Source organism: Rhinolophus sinicus, chromosome 14 (assembly GCF_057876585.1).
Source record: "Rhinolophus sinicus isolate RSI-liver-muscle chromosome 14, RSI-T2T, whole genome shotgun sequence".
NCBI lineage: Eukaryota > Metazoa > Chordata > Mammalia > Chiroptera > Rhinolophidae > Rhinolophus > Rhinolophus sinicus.
The window spans coordinates 11,605,572-11,630,788 of NC_142514.1; the positions used below are offsets into that span (position 1 = coordinate 11,605,572).

A 25,217-nucleotide genomic window follows, 5' to 3' on the forward strand; every position below is an offset into this window, starting at 1 on the left:
GTAAGAACACCCTTCCTCTGTAGGGCAGGCACTCAGGTGGGGCTCACGGGCGTGTGCCATGGTGTGGGACCTGTTCTTTCTGGGCGGAAGGTTGAAAATCTGGGCAGGAGGAAGCTCAGGCCTCCTGGGCCAGTTGGAGAAGTATCCAGGCGGAATTGTGCCTTTGAGGAAGCAGGGCAGAGGCCAGACCCAGAGAAGGTGGGAAGGGATTTGGGTAAAGGCTGGCCAGAGGGTCTTGGGTGCTGGAGGTGGGTCCTGCTCAATGACGGACACTGCTGTAGATCAGAATCGTTCGGACAGGTGGGAGACATATTTGGGTAGGACAGCTGTTCACACTGAGGTCCAGCCTCTGACCTGCCCCTACCAGCAGCCAGCCTTGAGATGTTTCCATGGCAACCCCCTTTTCCCCAGAGCCTCCTTGGTGCAGTTGCAAAAGCAGGGGGTGAAGACTCCCGGCCCTGCCTGGAAAGCTCCAGAACACAGGGCAAGTTGTGGCAGTGTTCGGGCACCGGGCCTGGCTCCGGCCTGTAGGGCTCTTGTGATGGGTAGTTGGGGCGAGCCTCTCCCATTAGACTCTGGCTCCCCACCCTTGGAGAAGGCTGTCTGGACCACTCGGCCTCCTCCACATGCCCTGGGTCACACCCCTGTGACTCGCTGCGGCAGCGCCGCCATCCTCCTTCACAGCGTTGGTCATAGCTGCACGTTGACGTTTTAGGGATGGTTAAGGGACTAACGAGACCGCAGCTCTGTAGGGCAGTCCGGGCCTGGTTGGCTCCCACTGCTCCCATCACATCCTGGTGCCGAGACCAGGCTGACGCATAGTACTTGCCCAGTGAAGGGCGGTGAAGGACATTTCCTTAGGGAAATGGGCTCTATCTGTGTGTCTGCTAAGTGGGGAAGGGAGATGTGGGCAGGGGGCTGGCAGAAGAGTTGACCGAGCGCTTGATTTTAACTAGCTTTCGAGATTGGCGCCGAGTGGGTGCTATCAGTAACCCCGCCTCCCATTGGTTCCCGGGCGCTGGCCTCCCGTACTGGCACTGATGCCTTTTGTCACTAAGCACACCAGATAAGAAATTTTTGGGTTCCTGGACATCAATGGCCCTCAGATTTCCCCCGGCCCATCACTTCACACACCCACCTTCCCCACCCTTAATTTTTACATTTAGTGCCCAAATTTAGTTTGCATGTATTAGCTGTTGTAAATCTATCATAACAGTGTGACGCGCTATGAATAATGCATCAGTGGGCTGTATTAGTTTTCTGTCTCCTATCTTATTTATGACATGAAACGGGTGGGAATTTGCAAAAGCGAAATCCAGGCGCAGGGCTTCTTGGGTAATGGTATGCAAATGTGCGTGAGGTCCGAAACATTCACCAAGTCCTCAGATGTGGGGAGCTGCGAAGCTGGGGGCCCTGTGTGCCGGCCACCTGAGCCTGTGGGCTGTGGTCACGTCACTCCACAGAGTTCATCTCAGTTCAGCAGTTTTGCCTGAAAATTTTTTTTTTTTTGCATGTGTTTCATTGTTATTATTGTCATCCTGTCTTTTTTTCAAATTATAAATTGGTGGGTGAACCGAGAAATCAGTTTTCTAAAGGTTATGGAGACTTCCCCGGAGGCTCCAACAGTACCAAGTTCCAGGAGGGTAAGAGTTTTCCAGCAGCGGGAAGAATTGAGGTTAGATGTTCAGAAGAACTTCCTGTCAGGAAGCTTATGAAGGGTGGGGGCGGGGTGGGTTTGGGGATCCTGTGGGGCCCCCTTCCCTGGGGAGCATCGGGAGGCTCAGGGCCGTGGTTGCTGACTCTGCTGTGGGGTGTCTCAGGGCACGTCTTGTGAGGCTGGGGAATGGCTCGGCGCAGGGCTCAGGGCGCCCTCAGCTCACCCAGAAGAGCTTAGATCTTTCTTGGATCCAATATGAGGTCCCTCCTCACCCCCACCGTCTCAGAAGATTTCGGTTGATGAAAGGATTTCATGGTTTTAAAAAGAAAAAGTAGTTTGAAGCTGTTGGCTCAGGAACAGGTTCTATGAAGCCATGGAGAAAAGGGAGACAGAAGAGAGAAGGCAGATGAGAGGGGACCTTGTGGAGAGAACAGATGTGGGACGGGGTGAGGGGGTGCAGAGGATGGCAGCAGGTGCAGTCTTCCTCCTCTGAGCCCCCACTCCTCCCAGGGCCCCCATCAGTGTCTGTCTGTCTGTCCTGCCCTCCACGTAGCCCCTCCAGGTCCCCCTGCCCCTCTGTGGTCACTGTCCCCTCTGAGCCCCACTGCAGGGGTCGGAGAGGACAGACACCAAAGGAGTAGCCACTGAACCCTCTGGAACGTGGTAAGGACACGCAGAGCCACAGATGGACCTACTGGCTGCCAGGCCTGGGCTGGTTCTTAATACAGTGGAAGCTGAGCGCTGGAGCCCAGAGCCGGAATCTGGGTGTAATCACGGGTTGAATGAGGTCACACACGCGGAGGCCAGTCCAGGGCTCAGTGTCCACTCAAGCGGTTATGTGCTGTCATCTTACTGGGCTGGGGGAGGGTCTCCGTGGTGGGAAACTTCTGGAGAGGCATTCCTAGCTGTCTCTGCTGCCTTGTCTGAGTGAGCTTGGGAGCTGGGCTGGCTGGCTTCGGCCCCTGGCGCCATTGATTGCCTCAGTTTCCCTACCTGTAAATCGGGATAATTACAGAACCTACCCTAGGACGAAGCTTGATATATGCAAAGCCTAGAGTGAGTGTCAGCAGCTGTGTCATGGTGATTACAGGACTTGGTCAGCATCACAGGGAACAGCCAATAGGTGGCAGAGCCAGGATCTCAGGTGCTTCTGACACCCGTGCCCCAGCCTGAGGCCCGTGGTCCTCTGCCTCTGGTAGATGTGTATACCTGCATCCTCCTGCAGGGTTGCCAATATCTGTGAGCAGCGACAGTATCTCGGTCCTTCCATATTTTCCTGTGGGCAAGAGTAAGCTGACTGCTCTGTTTCTTGCTTTCCTTCTGCCCCTCCAAGGCCGTCCCCACCTCCTCCCTCCCTCCCACACCAGCTCCTCCCTTCTGCCTGGTCTCTGAGCTGCCCAGGGCTCCTGGCTGTGGCCCTTGCCTGTGGCCCTCACATGGCCACTGATGACCAGCGATAAAGGAGCAGGCATCAGCTCCCCCAGAATGTCTGGGGAGAGAAGGGATCCTTGTGGCCTGGGTGATGAGGTGAGACCAGCAGCCGGCTCAGGGCAGGTGCCTGGATGCGGGAGACTCACGCTCAGCTGTGGGGCAGACACAGCCGCCACCGAGCAGGAGGCCAGGAGAGGAGCGAGAGTGTGGCCGGGTGGTGGACCAGGCTTCCTGGGTGCGTTCAGTGAGATCGGGGTGGGAAGGGTGGGAAGGGCTCCTGAGCTGTGTGATTGGGTGCATGGGCGTGGTCACGTGTGTATGCATGTGAGAGCGGAAATTGGTTGGTTATTTTAATATGATATGGGTCCCTGACTGCACCTTGAGTCTTGCTGACAGCATCCAGTTGGGTGCTGGGGGTCTGGGTCAAGCTCAGAGCCAATCCCTCCTCCCTGTTGTCCCCCTTGCTCTCTCCCCAGCCCCCACCCCCTCTGGCTGGTCCCCACCTTATCTTGGTTACGGCTGATCCTAACCTTTCACATGCCTGCTGCTTCTCCCCGGTGGTCTTGGGAGTGGATGCGTGTGTGTTATGAGGTGTGGCCCTTCCCTGTACCTGTCATTTACACCCTGGGGGGAGGGCAGGCGGCTGCCTTGGCCCAGCTTCACCTCCGTTGCTGTGGCCAAGGGGAATCTGAGTCCCGCCTGTCCCTGTGTGGGTGGCTCCCCCTCGGGTGCTAAGCAGACGCTGTGGGAAGGGGTGGGGGTCAGTGGCAGAGGACCACGTGAGGCGCCCAGATGTGCACCACGAATACTCCCTTGGGCAGGACTTACAGGTGTAACCAGGGACTGGGAAGCAAAAAGAGAGCAAGGCAGCCCAGTGGGCACCGAGGCTCGTTTTCTGGAGTCCTGGCTGCTGGGGATCTTTCCAGATCAAAACTCCCATCACACCTGACTCTGCTTCAGAACCGTCCAGGCCGCCTGTTCCAGTGCCCCCGGGCCAGGGCAGGGCAATGACCAGCACTTCCAGCCTTGCACTGGGCACTGGGCTTCAGCAGCGGACCTGCCCCTCTGCTGTGGGTCTGGTGGTGGAGGGTATTATGGGCTTGGCAGAGACCATCCCAGTGAGTTAACCCAATTGAAACTCACTCGTCTCAGAGGCTGTTTGTTCTTGACAAGTAGGAGTTCATGTAATCTTTACAACAGCCCTATGCGGTAGTTAGCTTATTACCCCCATTTTAAAGTTGAGAAAACTGAGACAGGAAGTGGTCAAGCTGGGCCTGAACCCTGACAGTCTAGCCCTGCGCTCATGACCTCACTGCCGCTCCCAAGCAGGATACAGATGACAGGATAATCTCAGGCTGGAGCGAGTGTCACGCAAGAGGTAAACCAGGTGCGCTGAGCTTGGCCTACTATGTGCAGGACAGGTCACACCCGCACTGAGCCTCGTTTCCTCTGCTGACCAGAGGCTCAGGGGTCCCACCTCTCGTGGGGGTTGCAGGGACTCCAGGGGCAGGTACTACCAGGCAGCCCCCGGCACCTGCTTGTACAGGGCCAGGCTGGAGCGGCTGCTCGGGCAAGGTCATGCAAAGCTGCTTGGTGGCCCCCGGTGGCCCACAGCCTGGCCTCCCTCCTCAGGTGTTCATGGAGAGAAAATGCTAAGCTGGCTTGAACAACTGAAGAAAACAGAAGGAAATTAAATAGTACTAATGAGGAGACTATCAGTAGCCTACTCTCTGAGATGCTTTTAATTTCCTACTTCCTCCAGAATAGCTAGAGCATTTTAGTTTCACTTCGTTTTTAAACGCAAAATGTTGGTATGGCTACAGCAGGTCAGGCCCCCTGGAGTGGCATTTTCTGTGCCTTTGTCTGGGCTGTGGTTGGGGTGGTAAGGGGGTCAACCCCAACCTCTGTGCCTACCTTCCTATGTGCTTTGTGACAAGCAGGCTTTAGTGCAGGAAGTTTTAACTTTTGGGGGCCAAGGGTGGTTCACAGACTCTTGACATGTCAAAAACGGTTGGACGTCTTCCTAGAAAAATGTACCCAAGACACATTTTGCACAATCAGTTCCAAAGTGGGTTGTTAAAAGTTTGGGACTGTGTCCCTCCTTCCCTTTTACGTTCCGATGGTGGCCCTGAGCTAGGAGATCCCAGCGCCTGGTGAAGTCTCTCGTTAGTCAGAAATGACCTCACCACTCCTCCCCTCCCGGCCCTTTACAGTGAGTAAACTGAGAGCCAGAGATGCCAACTGACTTGCTGGTAAGAGGTGGAAGGGGATGCGTCCATCAGAAATGCATCAGAAAGGACACATCTGCTTCTGGCACACGGTCTCTTGGCCTTGACTGGGTCAGATTCTGAAGGCAGAGTGTTTAGGCATCAGCTGGGGCCCACACGCAGGTGTCTGTACGTGGCTCAGAGATTGGTGTGAGCTTTGGAGTGCCAGTAGGGAGACCAGCCGTCCTGGTTTTCCCAGGATGAGGAGTTGGATTTCCAGTGCTACAAATTGGGCCTTCCTGGGCAAACTGGGATCCGTTGGTCACCCTAAGTTGGAGTCCTGGCTCCCCTGCCCCCATTTCCTAAGCACTGTGACTTTGTAAACACCATTCAGTCTCTAATTTTGTTTCCTCGGCTGTGAAACATTGATAAGAATGAGACAGATAAAGAAAGAAGGGAGTTGTTGTGCTAGTTGCCTGTAGAAGATGGACTGCCTGCCTGTCCCGTACGGTAGCTGGAGTGTGACCTCTGAGTGACCAGCCTGTCCTCTGGCTGATGGAGTGGCCCCACACCACTGATGTCTGGAAGCTTCTTTGGTGTCCTGCCTGTTAGATGAGGATGGAATGGTGGTGCTGGGGCATTAAGCGAAGGTGGAGTTGGTGAGCTGCTGGCCGGTGTTCTGCGGCTGACCTCTGGGCCCATGATGGTGCCTCCCAGGCCAGCTCGTCATGGGGACATGAGTAGGAAGCAAGAGCCCCTTCACACCCACACCTGCTGAGGTGCTCAATGTGAGAGTGCTGGGGGAGGGCGCTGAGCTTGGAGTCCACAGGCCAGGCCCGTGCCTAGCTGCCCCTACCCAGCGGGTCACCGGGGCTCGTTGAGTCCCCTTCCAGGTACGTGCCTCTTTCATAAAGCTGAGAATGGAATAGTGTGGCCTGGGAAAGGCCTGGCATGCAGGAGGTACCCAGCAAGCAGTAGTTCTGCCAGCCTTCTGCCATTGCTTTGGTGGCTCTGGTCCCCGAAAGCACCAGTATTCCTTCCCGGCTCCTTGGGGTCATTTCAGCTCTAATGACTTTGAATTCTGAGCTGCTCACCCTGGGAATTTATAGAAACCAACCACAGAAGCGTCACCTGGAGGCACATAAATATTGTACGACTGGAACTTGGGCCGCGTCAGCACTATTTGGGGCAGTATCTCACTCACCCAAAACCCTCTGTGCAGATGTGGGGATGCCATGAGGGGGCGGGGAAGTGGTGAAAGGGACAGGACTCCGGGAGCGGGCGCAGGACACCTGCTTTCTTCCCAGCTCCCCGACCAGCTCCTGAGTGCAGCCAGCGTGCATGGGGCCCTCGTGGCGTGAAGCACTGTCCCTCGAGCCTCCCAGCACCCTGTAAGGCAGATTCTCCTCTGCTCCCCATTGATAGACGAGAGAGGAGACCCAGGTTCCTGGCCAGAGATGAGCTGGGACCCGGGGGGCAGACCTGGGCCCTCCCCACCAGCTACCTTTTTTTTTTTTTTTTTTTTAAATAACTTTGCTTTTTCTCCCAACTTTTGAAAGAGAATTCAAACTACAGGAAAGTTGAAAGAATAGTAAATGAACACATATATATTCTTCACCTAGTAAATCAACTATTAACATTTTGTCATAATTCTCCCTCCACCACTTTATACACATGATACACACACACATACCTTTTTTTTTGCCAAACCATTTAAAAGTCAGTTGGAGACATCATTACTTTACACCTTAATACTTGAGCGTGGCTCTCCTCCATGACTTTAATAGCATTGTCATACCCAGGAATTTAATTAACATCAATATTCTGTTCATATGCACATTTTTCCAGTTGTCCCCAAATTATATTTCATAGCTTCTCCCCTCAATCCCATCCAGGATCTAGCTGGGACAGCATATTGCATTTGGTTGTCATGTCTCTTTAGTCTCCTTTTGGTCTAGCATAATCCCTCCACTCTTTTTCTATCTATCTTTCTTTCTTTCTTTCTTTCTTTCTTTCTTTCTTTCTTTCTTTCTTTCTTTCTTTCTTTCTTTCTTTCTTTCTTTCTTTCTTCTTTCTTTCGTTCTTTCTTTGTCTCCATGAGATTGACTTTTTTGAGAAGTCAAAGCCAGTGTCTTCTAAAAGGTCCCACCATCTGGAATTACCTGATTGTTGCCTCCTAACGGGTATTGAGTGTTTGGCCAGATTCTTGGCCGGATACAACTTCCTTCCGTTGCCTCACCTGAGGCGGCGGGACACGTAGGCTGGCCTCATCCTTGATCCCTGGGGTAAGCGGGTCCACCGGGTCTCCCCACTGGAAAGGTACAGGTTCCCTTTGTAAGTACTGGGTCACCTGCAGGTGCTTCTTGGAGAATTTGGGAGTATCCCGTTCCTCAGCAAACTTTCACCCCAAACTTGCATTATTTAGAGTTCTCCTTCCTCCTGCTAGACTCCCCCCTTCACTACCACTACAAATTCCTACATTCTTTTTCAAGTCCAGTGTGCTATCGTGTAGGACTCTCACGGTTATTTCTGGTGCTCAAATGGTCTCACATTTGGCCGACAGAAGTCCCTTGGTCCTTGGGTCAGGCGCCATCACTCTTTGAGCACGTCCTTGCTTTTCTGCATCGGGAGCAGTTCTAGGCTCAGCTGCTACTACTTCCCTGCGCTAATCAGCCATTTCTCCAGGGCGCCCTGGCTGGTTCCCTTTTGTGGGGAACGGTATGTATAAATCAAGGTCTGGGGTGCTCAGTGCTTCTGGGGGGCCACTTTTAGTGGACAGAGCCAAGAAGAACATTCAAGGTTTATAGTGATGCCTCTATTCAAATCCAAGATCGCAGCGCTCCACCCTGACCTTCTCTCTTTCCACACTTGACTCCTTTCTCGCTGTGAAAACCGTGGTCCCCAATGATAATACCAGCGCACTTCGATCCGCCACTTAGTTTCAGAATTGCTATGCCCTCCCTGTACCCCACCCCTCAGCCTACTAAGGAGAGGTCAGGATTTCTTTGCAGATCTTTTTGTCCTTAAACGAGGACCAAGGGTGTATAGCCAGAGTGCTGAGTTCCCAAGCTAGCGGCGTGGATTGTTTTCTGTGTGGGCGTGACCATGTTCCACTAAAACTTGATTCACCGAAACAGGCAACAGGCTTGTGTAGTCCGAGGGCCATTGTTTGCAGCCCTCTGGTCTATAGCATTATTCTAACAACAGTTCTCGGGACATGGTAAGCAGCTAGTAAATAGCTGTGTCTGGCCCAGGGGACTGCGTGGGCCGGACGTGCTGGGCCTTCCAGAGCCCAGAGGAGGGGCAAGACTGGGCTGGAGGCAGGTGGGCCTTACTCAGGGACAAGTGGCATAGAGGCCTTTTAGGGTGGGCCTAGGCGGCCCCTTTCCTAGGCCTCCCAGACTGGCCAGGGATTAGAGGAGGGGGCCGGGAGTGGGAAATGGGAAGCCGTGGCCTGGGTTGTGGTGCCAGGTGGGCAGCGTTTCACCTGGCCCTGATTGGGAGCAAAGGAGAGCTCGATGAGCTGACAGCCTCCTCTGGCAGTTAATTCTGAGCTCCTCTCTGGGCGAGTAAACACGGGCTTTGGAAAACAAAAGTAATGGTAATGACTTGTCAGCTCTGAGCCCAGTGGGCAGCAAGAGCTGGGCTTCCCTGAAGCCTGCCCCCACCCGGGGTGCTACGCTCAGCTCCCTCAGCCCCCCCTCAGGCACCCATGGTGTCAGTGTGTGACCTGCTCCTGTCCTGTGTGTCCAGGAGGCCCAGCCAGTACTGCCGAGACCTGGCTCTGTGAGCAGGCTCCTGGCATGGGGAGGGGTTCTGGGGAGCCCAGAGAGAATCGAGGAGTGAGAGGCTGGGGCTGCTGTGCTGTCGTTCACATGACCCCTGCTCTTTCCTGCACCTGCCTTCCCGTTGGACGTGGTGGGCTTGCACAGGCCTTGTGCAAATCCTCTTGGGCCTGGAGACAGACTTGTTACACCTCTGGAGAAATGAGCCTGCATTTCCACTGCTGACTTCTCTTTTCATTAGATTCTGACAGCAGCACACAGGGATGACTGACTACAAATTCAGGGGCAGCTTTCGTAGTCCCCGGCCTCTCCGTTTCAGGGAGGTTTGGCTTTTTCAGAGGCAGGAAGTGCTTCTCACTTTTCTGCAGGAGCCGTGCAGGAGTCTCCCTGCACACGTGTGAGCTCACGTCCACCTTCCTGTTGGTGCGTGTGTTTGCGCATTCGTGTACGAGTGTGTGCGAGCTGCTTTTGGAAAAGTCTGCAGACAAAGCCTGTTGGGCACCCGCTTCCATCCTGCTGCCCCATCCGTTCATCTGTCTGCTCACTGATGATGGGCATTGTGGGAAGTCGGGTTGGGCCTCAGTGTCTCATCTGTGTTTGGGGTGGGTGGTTCCTTGTTGGGCCTTTCCTGGCAAGGCCCCTCGGGAAAGTGTCCTGTGAGAACCCGGTGTTCTGCCTGCCTCTGGGCCTCAAGAAAGTTGTCTCCAGTGCAGGCCGGTTCAGGAAGATAGCAACCTCCCCCGTCATCCCCACCTAAGGTTTCCTTCAAGGATTCTCCGCTCAAGAAAAGAGAACTGGAAGCCAGCACTGCCAGGGCTATGGGCAGCAGATTTAGAGGGAAAGGCCCGAGAAATGGAAATTCCACCCCTCCCCCCACACTGCATGGACTGGGCCCCCCTTTGTGGAGGCTGAGAGGGGGCTTGGCCTCTCCCCCAATCCCAGAGGCTTCCTGGCTTAGCCTCCAGCACCTGGGCCTTCACTGGGGTGAGGGCAGGGTGCTGAGGAGAGAGAAACAGAGACCCCCTCCAGGAGCCCCTAGTCCGAGCCCCCGATCTGAGAGAGGAAACAGCTCCCTGTCTTCTGAGTATGCCCCTCCTCGCCCGTGAGCCCCCACTTTGATGGAGACCATGTGTGCCTATCCTTGGTGAAATCTGAGAGGGAGCTACAGCTTCTGCTTTTGGGGTCCCTCCATTAAGGGGCAAGTGGTAGAGCCTTGCCTTCTGAGAGCAGGATATCGCTCTGCCTCTCCCTATCCTTCTTCTGGAGACCCTCAGCCTTCCTGTTCCCCCAGTCCTCCAGCCACCTTGCCCTGGGCCACAGAGCTCAGCCATCAGGGAGTGACTCAGAAAAAGCAATTTCGTTGGCCATCTTACAGTCCTGCCCTCCTGGGAATGAGCTCTGAGTTCATTGGCTTGGCTCCCCATAGAGGACCCCCCCCCCCCAGCTTCTTTATCTTGGTGGGAAACCTCTTGGTGATTTGAGCCAGGATGGAGCTGGGGCTGAGGCCTGGGCTAGAGCGACTCTGCTGCAAAAGAAACGGAGCCTTCCTACTGCTACGTACTTCGTGCTCCGTAAACCCATGTGAGGCCCAGAATTCCAGCTTCCTGCCATACCACTGTCAAACAACTTCGTTCAAAGGTACACCTGATCATACATGTCACTTAGCAGCTCAGCCCTCTCCAGCACTTACGTAGATTCAAACTCTTCACCAGGAACTTCAAAGCGTCATCTTTCCCCACTTCTCCCACCTCTGCCTGACCTCCGTGCGCCCCGACACTAACCACCTTTCTGTTTCTCAAACATGGCAAGCACGTTCCTGCCCCAGGGCCTTTGCACCTGCTGTGCCCTCTGCCTGGAATGCTCTCCCCCTCTACCACGCCATCATCCCAGGGCTGATTCCTTCACATTGTTTATATCCCTGACTAAACGCTTCCTCCTAGAGAGAACTTCACCAGCTACCCAATCTTAATGGATCCCAATATTTTTCTCGGTGCCGTGGTTATTATTATTTTGGAGTAATCTTTATCTGTTTATTTCAATTATCTCTGTGCTGAGAACATCCACACCACAAGAACAGACCCCTTGGGTATCTCATTCATCATTATCTTCCCAGACCCATGCCAGGCACATAGTAGGAGCTCAAGAACATCGACTGAATGAAAGAGACCGTATTTGGAACTGAGCCTGTGCCGAGCCCCCCCCCCCTCAGGTCCCCATAATCCTCATGACAGCTTCCACTTACAAGTGGGGAACCTTGAGGTCCAGGCCTGTGAGGTTATTGAGGAAATGAGGTTTAATAGCAGGTCTGATAACAAAATACGTGCTCTGACCAACATCTCCCTGCAGTTGTGGGCTTCTATGCTCTTTATAGAAAAAATGGAAACAACAGAAAACTGAAAAGGAGGAAACTGACCAGGGACTGCCCCCAGAATAATCCTGTGTGCAGGTTTTTCTTCCCCTGTCCCTCCTCCTCCCCCCATTTTGGATGTAGCCTTTCTTTTTCTTGTTTCCTTTTTGCATTCACTACTATAAAATTCACATTTTTTTTACGTCCATCACCTGGTTTCTGTAAACATAATTTGGAATGGATGTGAGACAGTCCAGCAAGTGGCTACGTCAGAGTTACCTGACTGTCCCCAATAGTTGGGCATTTAGGTTGTTTCTCGTTTGCTGTGCCGGCGTTGTCATCGATGGACTGTAATGGTCCATCCATTCAGTCTTTGACTGGATTTTACTGTGCACTGGTCCCTGTGCTGAGCAGGGTGGTCCTGAAGGGTCTGGGGTTCAGTGTCTGTCCTTGGAGTTCATAGTCCAGGGTAGGAGGCCGCTGAGCACATCCCCAGAGTGGTGTAGGTATCACCAGGTGGGACAGGGGATGGCAAGCAGATGGAAGGGGCTGGTGCAAGTACGGTTGGGGGTGCCTCATGGAAAAGGGACAGCACCCTGACGGGGAGTGTTCAGATGCTGAAAAGCTGTTCCCAGGAGAAGAGTGGGTGATGCACGTTGCAGACAAATCATCGCAAGGGTGGAGGAGTGGCAGCATGGTGTGTCATAAGCGTCCTTTTGTCCCAGGCTTTGACTGGCCTGGAGTGGAGGGGTCTGCCAGGAAAGGCATGAATTGAGGCAGAGCTGGGGCCTGGAATGCTGAGTTAAAGAACTTGGACTTGTTCCTTCAGTGGATGGGAAGCCTGACCGTTTGTTTCCCCTCTTTAAAAAAGAGTTTGTTTTATTTTTTAAAGATTGAAATTATACAGACACCTATTAAAAAAAAAAAATCAAATAATGTGGTTTATCCTGAAAGGGCCTTACCCCTCTCCATCCCCAGTCCTGCCTCATGGGAGAAAATACTTTCACCTGTTCTGTTTTTAAACCACCCGGCACTTTCCTCATGATACTAACTTGTCTGCTCTGCTTGTTCTTGATTTATTAATTTGGGGACATTACGCGTGGCCTCCCCGCTGTGAAAGATGCGGCTTGGGCTCACACACCTGCCTCCCTCCCCAGTAGTCCTGTATGCTGCCTTTGTAACTTTAGAAGTAAGCTGCTGCTTCCGCTCATTGACTTTTGGCTCTGTCTTTCCATCGTGTCACAGTGGCGTGCTACAGCCGGGCCCTGTCAACTCCTGAGAGCCAAGTGTGCGTGACTCTTTCCCTGCTCCTTGTTCAGTGAGGTTGTGTGGGTAGCTTGAGATTTGGCCCCGTTAGAAGTATTTACACTGCGGGAAGTGGCAGACACGACGTGTCAGAATGCCCCTGCCAGTTGTCAGACAGTTATCAACACGCCACTGCTGGGCTCCTGAGGTTTCCTTCCAGCCTGACTCTGGTTCAGGCAGCAGCTGGATTAGCAGCTGGATCAGGCCCCCAGAGGCTTGGCTGGCCGATCTTCCCAGCACTGACCCCCTCCTCTGTGCCATAGCAAAGCTTCGAGGCGCACCAGGACGAGGCCGTGAGCGTGACACACATGGTGAAAGCGGGCAGCGGCGTCTGGATGGCCTTCTCCTCTGGCTCTTCCATCCGCCTCTTCCACACGGAGACGCTGGAGCATCTGCAGGAGATCAACATTGCCACCAGGACCACCTTCCTCCTGCCAGGTGAGGCTGCGGCAGGGGCCTTGTGCCCGGCTGTCCTGGGCCTGCGGAGGGAGGGAGCTGACATGGGCGGAGCACCTTCGATGGCCAGGCAGAGGTGTGTCCTGGCCAGCCCACCTCGTTAACCTTCAAGGCAGCTGTGGGTCAGCCTTGAAAACTGGTCCTCCAGGAGGGGAAGTGCAGGGGTCAGGATTCGAACCCAGGCCTGTCATGTGGAAGCCTTTCTTGCTGTCGTTGTATGCCCCCTGTCACCGCAGCACAGCAGGATGGGGCTTGCAGGGAGTGAGGCTCTGAGCTCAGTGGACTGTCCCAAGTCAGGCGGCTGCTAAAAAGCCACTCTGGGTGGGAAGCCAGGCCTGTCTATACCTACCACACCTCAAGTTGCCCCCAAAACCTAATTCTGCCTCAGACTACCTTCAGGATGAGGTGAAGGGAAAGAAAGAAGGCCAACCAAGGGGCTCTTTACTGAGAGGTTTTTCTAAGAAAGGCAACTGTGTCTCTTAGCTTGTTGGTCAGGATTTGGAGGCACGGGGAGGTTCAAGGTCTCGGATGGCACCCCCTTGGGGCCTGCACTTTCTTCTGCATAGCTGTTTGTGAGACATGGTGGAGAGGATTAAGGTCAGAGGTCACCTAACACCCCGCCCCCCCCATGTCTGTCAGAGGCCAAGGTGGAATTGGCTCCAGGCATCTCCCTTGCCATTTGCTGCCCAAGATGGCACCCAGGCCCCTAAGGGCTGTGCTGGGGTGGAGCCAGGGCAGGTACCCGCTCAGCACCCATTCCTATCCCCAGATGGCTTTAGAGCAGCCTACAGCTTGCCTTGCTTCCCTGCTTGGCCCAGCTTCCATCAGACAGACAGACTGACCACAGGCTGGTCTGGGAGGACAAAGAGACTGTCTTGTCCAAGCATCGCAGGTTGGGGTGGGTTCAGCAGCTGGGAATGCTGAGGGGCCCTGGGGCCTGGGACACAGGGCAGGCATGGCAGGCGGTGGGGCTTGGGGGGGAGGAGGCTGGAGCTAATTGTTACAAGGACTCAAGCAGATGGGCTGGGGCGGGGGCTGGAAGTGGCTGTGTGCTGAGTCGGGGGACTGAGCTCCCTGTCTTACAAGGCTGGGCCGAGGGCAGGCATGCCAGCCAGCACCTCGGGGGTCATGCGTGCCTCTGTCGTACCCCAGACACCTGGTCCCTAACGCCAGGTTGAGTGCCCAGAAATCATGCTGGCTCCTGCTTCCTCCCGGCCAGTCACGGCTGTCCTTGAGTTTGGACTTGTGGCCATAGGGCGTGATGGTTACTAAGAGCAAGACCAGTAGTGATAGTCTATGGTAATGGCCACTCTGTCACGAGCCCTGCAGTGAGCTCGGTCTCAAGCGCTTTACCTGCAGGGTCTCATTTCATCATAACCCCACAAGGTGGGGATTGTCCTCATTGCACAGATGCAGAAACTGAGGTTTGTTCAGCAGGTGAAGTGGCTTGTCTGTGGTCCTGCAGCTGGCCAGAGGCAGGACTGCAAGTCACACCAGGTCAGACTCACTTCAGAGCCCCACTGTTTGTAATGGGGGAAGAGGTGGCTTCAGAAGTGGCTGGTGTCCTGGCTCAGCCCCCACGGGGTCTCGGGCAGATCTCTTTGCCTCCCAGTGCCTCTGGTCCCTGGATGACAGGAGATGGACTCTGGTTCCGGGTAAATGCCATCAAGCATGGGAAGATACCTTGCCCACACCTGGAGTGTGGCAGGTGCCCCAGGAGAAGAAATGCTTCCCTAACATGCTCCCCGGCGTGTGATAGGGGGCTTGTGGGACCTGTGTTATGGGTCTGTTCTTTCTTTCTTTTTGCAGCTTCAGTTTCATTGTATTTCATAGGATTTAGACCTTATACAAAGTAAATCCATTTTAATTATGATGAACATGTCTCTGTATCACTAAAATATTTCCACATTCATGCTGATAGCTAAATTATTTCAAGTTAGTGGAACAACAACAACAAAAAACCCAGATAATCTATAGGTCTTCCTGGTTTTCTCATCTCATTTGTGGGGTCGGGGCGAGTGAGAAGAAGAATCAAGGTTATGAAGCGGTCAGAGGCCAGGTTTGTGCACAGACCCGGCTGCGGGTAGAAAAACAGCAGCTTCCACCAACACAACTCTGACTCACTGCGTATGTTCAAAGTGCGTTTTCACCACCATTGACTGATTCTTTGCAGTTACCCTTTGAAGAAGGAAGGGTGTTCATCATTGCTCTGATTATTTCAGAGCCAGGTAAACTGAGGCCCAGCAGGTTATACGGCTGGCCTGTGAGTACACTGCTGCTGAGGCCGAGCCAGGACTTGAATTCCAGCTGTCTCACAGACTTGGTGTGCCGTGTCCCCCGTCCTGGGTCTCCATTTCCCCATCTGTACAACGAGGGCCTGGGATTTGAGTCAGAGCTTGGCCATGCCGTGTAGGGCCCACCAGAGCCTAGAGTGGGGCCAGCCCTGCCGGGGTCCCCGCTCTGGCGCCTTGAGCCCTGTGACTGGGAGTGAGTGGGGAACCTCTCTGCTCCTAGGTCCCTGCCTTTCAGGGAGGTGTGGGCCTTATCTGAGACAGTACAGTCCTGGCGCGAGCAAGTTTCAGCCCCAATGGTGGCGTTTACTGTCATCATCCCCGTCTTGTCTTCTTGGCCATCCCTATCTCTTGTCACACTGGCCCCCGTCGGCCATGCATCTCCTCCAGGGCTCCTTGCTCACAGCCTGCCTTCTGAGGCGGTGCCCTTCCCCCTGTATCAGCTACAAGAGCAGACAGAAGCTACCTCTCCGCTTGCCGGACCTCGTTGGGGCTGGGTCCTGGGTGCGTCTGGGTCGGAGGCTGAGGTTCCTGGGGTATGGCTTCCCGAAGGTCCCCAGGAGTTACTGCCCTGGGCCTCCTCACCAGGCCTGACTGTTCCTGCAGTAACATTCAGGAGCCTAGGGCCTGCCAGGCCAGGACCCCCCAAACCCGAGGGGAGCTGGGCTGGAGCCAGCCCTAGGAGGAGGGAACTTCAATCCACCCCACCTGTGCCCCGGTGGGAGACCAACAGAGCAGCACTCTTAAATTCTTTATTAGAGATATTTTTAAAAGGCTTTTAAATAGTTTTTTCTTCCCCCATACAACCAAATGAAATAATTGCATAGTTAGTAGTAAATTTGCTCCTCCTTTAGCGTGGATTTTTTTAAGGGAATGTTAAAAATTTATCATGCTTCCTTCCCTTCCCCTCTCCCCCTCCCCCCGTCTTCCACTCATGCACCCGACTGGTATTAATGCATTTTTGAACCTGAACGCCCTCCCCTTCTTAACTAGACAGGTCATTAATAAAATGTTCTCCGAGAGCCTGAGCTTTTTAAAGTTGTATATCTCCAGATAGATGGCTTGGGTGAATTGAATACTGCTGCATTAAGTCTCTGTGATAAAATATTTATCCACCATTAGAATTTTTTCTTTTTTTTCTTTTGGACTGTTTGTGAAGTGCCTGACTCTTTCCTCAAGGCAGAGTGGAGGGGGGGGGGGGGGAAGGAAGGCCCCAAGAATGAGTCTGCTGGTGAACTCATTTCTCAATTCCAGCCTCTCTTTCAGTTTCTCACTGCCTTTCTTTCATTTGTTGGGTTTCGACTGTCCAGGGGGAGCGCAAGGATGTAGGGGCTTCAGGAAATAGTCTCTTGCTGGTCTCTAGGCCCCGGGGGCCCTGGGAAAGGAGGTGAGGCACTCGAGAGGAAAGATTTGCCACTGTTGCCTGTCTTGGCGCTATTATTTTTGTGGGTTTATGGCTCTGGTGCAGCTGATCTTAAGATATTAGAGTCCAGGTCCTTTTAATAATGACAGCTGTTATCTTAATAGCCTCCATTTATTGATTGTATACTACGGGCTAAGAGCTGTGCTCAACTATGTACATATATTATATCTACATACCATATATATGCATATGTAATATTTCTAATCATCATAAAATTGATCTAGGTAGGTTGGTTTGTAATACGCATTGATCAAGGACAGAAAGTGACTTGTCAATTCGTACAGCTAGTAAGTGACATCAACGCCCAAGTCCTTTTTCACTTCTCTACTTTCATTCATTCATTCACTCATTCACTCATTCACTCATACTTTTTGAGTGTCCTCCATGAGCCAGGATATTCAGCGAGGAGTGTGGGGGGGTGGACTTCGGGCTCACAGATACGCTGCTGCCCTTGTGAAGCTTACATTTGGGGCAGCAAACAGTAAATAAGCAAAGAGAAAAATAGGTTAGTTACAGACCTTGGCCAAGGCCAGGAAGGGAAGCCAGCTGGTGACAAAAGGGAGCTCGCAGCCTGAGCCTCTTGCACCCTGATTTCCTGAGGGCTGCAAGGCTTTCCTACCGTGTTTCCCCGGACACACGACCTCACCGGGAAATAAGCCCTAGCGTGATTTTTCAGGATGCCATCCCCTGAACATAAGCCCTCATGTGTCTTTTGGAGCAAAACATAATATAAGACCTGGTCTTATTTTCAGGGAAACACGGTAGTCGTTTGGAGTCTGCACTTTCTGGATTGACTGGGGAAGAGTCCCAGCTCCATGGACACCCAGAGATTGTTTGTGACATAGCCCCCATTGTCAAGTGACAAACGGGCGTTTTTTCCAGTGTGGTTTGCATTTCCACATTGAATCAACACTATGAATATGACTTTTTGAGTTTGCATCACGTTGCCAGCCTCATATATCCCCCTGCCTGCTGACAGCTCCACTTGGATGTCTAATGTGCGTCTTAAACACATCCAATGGAGAACGTGGACTTCCACCCCAAGCCTGCCCCCCACCTCAGTCAGTGGTACTGCCACGTACCCAGCTGCTCCAGACAAAGGCCCTTGGCGTTGTCCTTGACTCCTCGCCTCTCTCCCCACTGTAGTCTGTCAACAGCTCTGTGGTTCTGCTTCAAAACAGAACCCGAACCTGTTGGCGTCTCATTACCTCCTGCCACCACTGTGTCTCGCCCGCCACCGTCTCTGCTTCACGGATCCCCTTGCTCCACCCCCTCCCCTGTCGTGCATCACACTGCAGCTAAAACACTCCTCTAAAGTCGGGTCTGTCGCTCACCTGCGTGGACCTTCCGGGAGCTTCTCATCGTGCTCAGCAGGAACGGTCCCAGCCTCTACCTGACCCTTCCGCTTTCTGACTGCCTCTCTGGTCATCTCGAGTTTGCCTGCTCCTTGAGTTGTACTGGCTTCAGCCTGTTCCACCGAACCCGCCAAGCTCCTTCTGGTCGTCGGGCCTTTGCATGTGCTGTCTCCTGGGCTTTTGCTCAGGTCTGGGGGTGGCTGCCTCTTCCCTGTCATCTGGTCTCACATCCTCACATCCGCCCCCCATCCTTCCTGGAGGCAGAGTGAGGCACGAAAACCCAGGACAGCTCGCACCTACTCTCTGCCCCACCCCCACTGGAATCCTCTGCTTAGTATTTACGTTCCTTGTTTATGTTTCCATTTTCTCTTTCTCCTGTCCAGGGCTGCGCCAATATGGTAGCCACTATTAAAATGAAATGAAATGATAAATGTAGTGTCTCTGTCCCTCTGGCCACATTTTAACTGCTCAGTAGCCACATGTGGTTAATGGCTACCTAAGTGGACAGTGTCATAGAGAACATTAGCATTATACCAGAAAGTTCTAGAGTGTTTGCTCCTCAAGGGCAGAACTTTGTGTGTGTGTGTGGGGGGGTCCCACTGTGCTTCCAGCACTGAGTGCAGAGTGCTGCACACAGTAGGCACCTGAGGAGGTCTTGGGGTGCCAACAAAGCTGTGTGATCCCCAAGGTGGAAACTCTGGTTCCAGTGTGACTGAATTCCCACCATGCTCCTCTGAGACTGTTTGTTCTGCAGAGGAAACCCATACGCCTACACGTCTGGACCCGAAGCAGTTTGTGCAAGAGGGGGAGGCAATAGAAGCACAGGCTATGATAAGCAGCACACCTGAGCTTGGCTCCCCCCACTGCACTCCCCAGCTGGGCAGACTCTTTGGACCTTAATATCCTCATCTGGGAAATGGGCGTAACAGCCGTGTCTTGCATGCCTCTCAGCTGTCGCAAGGCTGACGTCAGACTAGAGCCCGTACATTGCATGCTTTAGACACTCCAAAGCGATGATTCTCAGAGTGTGGTCCCTGGGCCAGCAGCATCAGCGCCGCCTGGGAACTTGCTAGAAATGTGGTTTGGGGCCTCACCTCTGGGGTTGGCCCCTCAGTTGTGAGTGCTCCTGGTGGTGCTGTGCCTTACCCAGGTTGAGAACCACTTCTCTCAGCATCATTTCTCATGTTACCTGGCATTGTCATTGCCGTGATATGCGGCATGAATTTGAATTTCCTTTGAGGGGAGAATAAGCCCCTCTCAGTAGGGCAGAAGGAGGCAGGCAAGAAGCGAGACGGCCTTCTGGAAAGGCAGGAGGCTGCTCCCAGCCTCTCCCTCATACTTGTTCCCATCGACCGGAATTGTTAGCCATGGAGCCGGAAGGATAGCGGCCGATGGCACCTATCTGTCTGCATCGTATACCAGGCACTGGCTTAAGTGATTTACATTCATTGACTCATTTCATCCTCAGACAAGGCTATGAAATGTCATCCTTGTCCCCTCTTACCAGTGAGGAAACCATGGCACAGAGAGGTTTAGGGACTGGCCCTGGGTCCTGTAGCCCGGAAGTGGCCAAGCTGGGGTTTGAACCCAGAGCCCTGCTCTCGGCCACTGTGCTGTGCAGCCCACACTGTGTTTCCTCCCTGCCATCGCTTTTTGCTAAAAAGAAGAGAGCACCCAGGGGACGGCCAAGAAGGACTAATCTGGATTGCCATCAAAAACATGCCAGTTCCTACCACTGCGTTGTCCATTTCACTGTCAGGTCCAATGCCTCACTGGAGGAAAGGCCCACCTGGCACCCTGGAAACCGAGGGGCTGTGCCACTGCCAACTTGCCTTGTCTTGTATCCACTCTGGCCCCTCCCCATGCGACCTGTCACACCAATATCCTTTTCACCCTCAAACCCGCGCCTTCCCAGGCCTCCCTGGCTTCACTCCCCAGCTGGCTGGTTGTGGCCCCGGCATGGGCCACCCTGGGCCTATGCTTGGTGCCTAATAACCCAGCCACTGCGCGTGGGAAGCTCTCAGGGGCCTGCACCGTGCTCTGTGGCATTACCTCATTGCATCTTCGTGGCAGTCCCATGTCACACACATGGGAGGAAACTGAGGCTGGGTGGGGGGAGCACTCAGCTTGGGGACCCAGGGGAGACCCCAGCCAGGTCAGCCTCCCAAGCCCCAGGTCTTAATCACACCCCATCCAGCTTCTTGCTTGTCTCATGGGAGGAGCCTGGACTGTGCCATTTCCTCACCTTGGGTGGCCCCCAGAACCCACTGCCGTCCCCCAAGGAGGGTGTCCTGCTCACGCTGACCGCTCTCTCTGCAGGCCAGAAGCACCTGTGCGTCACCAGTCTCCTGATCTGCCAGGGTCTGCTCTGGGTGGGTACCGACCAGGGTGTCATCGTCCTGCTGCCTGTGCCTCGGCTGGAAGGCATCCCCAAGATCACAGGTGAGGTTCTGGGAGCCAGTCTTGGTAGGGCCCGGGAGGCAGCTGCAGATGCCGGGGGGTTGGTGACTGTTGTGCCCAGATGTTATGCTCTATTCTGATATGGGGGCTGCCTCTTCTCCGATGTTCTCTGTCATCACAGGCAGATGGTGGCACAAGGCAATTAAATCATCCCAGCCCCACAGTCTCCCACCTCCTTTCCGAGTCTCAACTTCCCAGTCTGGTAAATGGGCACAGTAATGTGTATTGGCCAGATTGTTTGAGGACTGGCTGAGACACCTGACTAATGGCAGAGGCTCTGCTGGGCCCCTTCTGTCCCTTCCCCACTGTGGCTTCAAAATGTCCAGGCTCCAGAGACAGAACTAGCTGAGGGCTCCTGCGGATGGGGTCCGTGTGCAAATGTGTGTGCATGGATTAGAGGAAGGTCTGCCCTGACCTGTGGCACTGGGGCCCAGGAGAATTAGGGCGGGGGCAGGGAGTACCCCGCAGCCCTATGCCTTCCTTAGCCTCTGCAGATGACAAAGTGGCCTCCTCTAGCTGCTGCTGGAGAGCAGGGGTGAGGGGAGTGGGGGGGGGGGCAGAGCCCTGAGGGCAGGCCAGCCCCCACCAGATCTTGAGCTCTCTGCTAATGAAGACTCTTCCTAAATTCTGAGATTTCCTGTTTTTCTCGTCACCTGGGTCATGTTGTTCATCCCAGGCTTGGTCCTGGGGTTGCAGGGATATATCAGGCAGAGACTCTACCCCCAAAGAGCTGACAGTCTGGTGGGGCAGCTGTAGTCCAGGGTGGCAGGTGCTGAGATGGCGGGTGCCTGGGGAATGGGGTCACAGAGACAGGGGCGTCAGCTCTCCGTGGGTGAGTTCCAGAAGGACCCACCATGGAGGAGCTTGAACGGGGCTTCCAGGATGAGTTGTAGAATCAGGTGGGTGGGAAAGGCGCTGAGACGTGAAGGTGACCCGGGCAGGGAACTCCAGGTGCTTTCACACCGAGGGTCCCCACGTGGTTTAGAAGGTTACTCCTGTTCTCCATCTCCCCAAAGAAAGTAACCCAGGAGCATGGGAGCGCCCTCCCCCAGACCCGTGGCCTTCTGGGAAGGTTCTGACATAGATTATAGTTAAAAACAAACAAACAACCAGAATGTTCTCCCAGAGACTCGTGTGGGTGCCTCGCTTAAAGCTCTGGGCTTTTGGGCCTCTTCCCTCTGCCCCATTTCTGCAGGGAAAGGCATGGTCTCCCTCAACGGTCACTGTGGGCCTGTGGCCTTCCTGGCCGTGGCTACCAGCATCTTGGCCCTCGACATTCTGCGGAGTGACCAGGAAGAGGCCGAGGGCCCAAGGGCCGAGGAGGACAAGCCGGACGGGCAGGCTCATGAGCCCGCGGCCGCGCCGTCGGGCCACGTGGGCCGAGAGCTGACCCGCAAGAAGGGCATCCTTCTACAGTACCGCCTGCGCTCCACGGCCCATCTCCCGGGCCCGCTGCTCTCCATGCGGGAGCCGGTGCCCACGGACGGCTCCGCCCTGGAGCACAGCGAGGAGGACGGCTCCATCTATGAGATGGCTGATGACCCTGACGTCTGGGTGCGCAGCCGGCCCTGTGCCCGTGACGCCCACCGCAAGGAGATCTGCTCCATGGCCATCATCTCTGGCGGGCAGGGCTACCGCAACTTCGGCAGTGCCTCGGGTGTCAGCGGGAGGCTGGCCTCGTGTGGGGAGATGGACAGCACCCTCCTTATCTGGCAGGTGCCGTTGACGCTATAGCCCCCACCCAGGGGTGCACAGCTGCAGCCATGCCGGGCTCTCGGCCTGCTGGGGGCCCTCCACGTCATCCAGGGTCCCCCAGGGAGCGCTGGGGAGATTTGCCTTCCAGGGATCGGCACAGGTCTACGCGGACGGGCCTGGATTCCCAGGAACTACCTTGGCAGAGCAGAGGAAAACCGCTTCCTTTTTTTAAAAAAAATTCAGAGTGTTTCAGGGAGGGGTTTGGGTTTGGGGTGAGGGAAGACACCTCCGGAGGAAATGGCCTTTTTAAAAACAAACAAACAAAAAAATCCCACAAAACCTTCTAACTGCCTGGCAAGCCCGGCTTTTCTTGTCCGGGCCGAGTGGGGCTCAGGCAGCCACGCACCCCTCCTGGAAAAGCGTGTGCGTGTGCATGTATGAGAGCGTGTGGGATGGTGTGTGAATATATATATATAAATACGTATATATGGTGTATATTATCTGTGTATAAAATCTGTACATATTGGAGCTCTGGGAGATGCTGGAATAAAAGTCAAGAATAATGTCAGTACTTGGATTGAGGTTTTGTTTTTGAGATGTGATAGGGCAAGAGAGAGAGCAGCTGTCACTAGATAGGGATTGTTCTGGAACCAAGGGCGACACTGCCCTCAGCAGGCGTCACCGAGGCCAGGCCACAGGAAGACCCTGCCACAAGAACAGGCCCTAGAACTGGCCTGTCCGACACGGTCGCCATTGGTCACATGTGGCTATTTAATTTTTGAAATGAATTAAATTAAGTTAAAGTTAAATAAAATGACCGATTCAGTTCCCCAGTCCCATTAGCCACATTTCTAGTGTGGCTTGAACAGCCCCACGAGGTGAGTGCCAACTATTGGACAACACAGAGATGACGGCTTCCCTCCTCCCAGAAAGTACCCTTCTGCTCCATAAGGGGCTCTTGGGAGCTTCGTTTCTGAATATTTTTTGAAGAAAAGGCATGGCGCCCCTAGCTCCGGAATGGTGTGGCGACAGGACGCCTTGGCTCTGCCAGCCTGGGATGCAAGGAAGCTGAGGGCGTCACTGTGTGGAGGATGGAGCCTGGGGCTGTTACTGTGGGCCACAGAGTGAGGTGGGCAGGGGGCTAAGGTCCCTGGGTCTGAGACAGGGTGGGGTGAGTTGCAAATGGTGGGAGCAGAGCCCAGGCTGTGGGGGACATTGGCGGGTCGGGCTGCTCGGGGCCGTGGCTTCTCTCTTCTGGCTCAATCCCCATCCTTAGAGTTCTACAGCTGCCTGCAGGGAAAACAACAAAACCCAAACCCACCACCCAGTAGAGAAGCATTTCCTCCATCTTCCCACCCATCCACCCCCCTGTCATCTGTTTGCATGTCTGTCCACCCACCCCCTACCTATCTGTCTGTCCTCCCTTCCACACACATCAGCGGCAGCAGCGCCAGGTTTCATGGAGAAGGAAAACAGGGCTCAGCACAGATGGGAGGCAAACCTCTTAACTGGACCTGGCCTTGCAGCTTGATAAGCCTCCATGTGATGCTCAGGGAACCCAGCGGGAAGAGCCACCATGGAGGGCGTTCCAGCTGGGTCCTAACAACTGGCGGATCACACCCACCGGACGAGTCATTCATTCATTCACACCTTTTGCAAACCCCTTGAGCTCCTGCTAGACTCAGGTACTACCGTGTTTCCCCAAAAATAAGACCTAACCGGAAATTAAGCCCTAGCATGATTTTTCAGGAGGACATCCCTTGAACATACGCCCTCATGCGTCTTTTGGAGCAAAACTTAATACAAGACTCGGTCTCATTTTCGGAGAAACACGGTATGTTTGTGTTCATTGTTGGAACCAGGGAAGTGAGGAAGGCAGCCACCATCCCTGCCCCCAGGAAGTGCACAGTTAGAGGGCAAGGCAGGCGTAAGTGCCAGTCGGGGAGGGCTTGGGGGAGGGCAAGGGTGTGCAGAGAGGGGGTGACGCCTCTTGGAGGGAGCAGCCTGTGCAAAGCGGGGTGTGCAGAGGTTGGCTTACTACTGGAGGGGAAGTGGTCCAGCGTGGGGCCCCAGGAGGGGGCGAGAGAGCTGTGTCTAGAGGAACCATGGCCAGGGGCACTGACCAAGAACATTCTGTTCCTGTGGAACCCATCTTCTCTGGGCCTCAGTTTCCCGGTTTATATCAAAGGGAGACTCACCACTGTCCTGCCCACCTCTCATGGGAGAGAAAGGTCTTTTCTGAGAGCCAGTAGGACCAAGTGCATTGTACTCAGGTTAATTACCAAATGACCTGTGGGTGTGTGCGTGTGTCTGGGGGTGGTTCCCAGAAGGTGCCTTTATCCCATTGGTCAAATGCAGGTCAAGACCTTTCCTGGAACGATGACTGGTGAGTAGTGGCTGCTTGGGACGACGAGCAAGCCTGGAGGCTAAGATCCAGCGGGCCTGCATTCAAGTGCAGCTTCACTGAAGCCCTGCCGTGTGGGTCCCAGGGGGTCCCTTCACCTCTGGGTCTCGGTTTCCTCATCTCTAGAATAGGGACCACGACATGGTGCAGAATTGCTCGGGACGAGTGGTAACAAGTCCATGGAAAGCACCTGGAATGGTCCTCCAACGGCAGCTTTGGATTTTTCCTTATGTCATCTTAGCCTGCCTTGTTCCAAACGATTTGAGGCAGATGTTCTCGTTAAGAAGTCCTCCCTTGCTGTGCAGGAGTTGGTGTTTCAGAGCTCTGTGGGGCTGTTGGAGCCTAGATCTGTAGATCGCTCAGCGGAAGGGGACCCGGGAGATCTAATGGGCCCACAAAAT

At 54.2% G+C, this 25,217-nt stretch overlaps 1 protein-coding gene across 8 annotated transcripts in view; it reads left to right on the plus strand.

Annotated features, from left to right (window-relative positions):
* The window catches only part of ARHGEF10L (Rho guanine nucleotide exchange factor 10 like), a 149,357-nt gene extending 126,377 nt beyond the window's left edge, over window positions 1–22,980 (plus strand). For all 8 annotated transcript variants that reach the window (XM_088790236.1, XM_088790235.1, XM_088790237.1 and 5 more), the window contains 3 exons: window positions 12,996–13,170; window positions 20,577–20,699; window positions 21,913–22,980. In XM_088790236.1, the coding sequence (XP_088646362.1) occupies window positions 12,996–13,170; window positions 20,577–20,699; window positions 21,913–22,451 (837 nt within the window). In that variant the 3' untranslated portion in view covers window positions 22,452–22,980. The remainder of the gene's footprint in view (window positions 1–12,995; window positions 13,171–20,576; window positions 20,700–21,912) is intronic.
* Window positions 22,981–25,217: the final 2,237 nt, after the last annotated feature.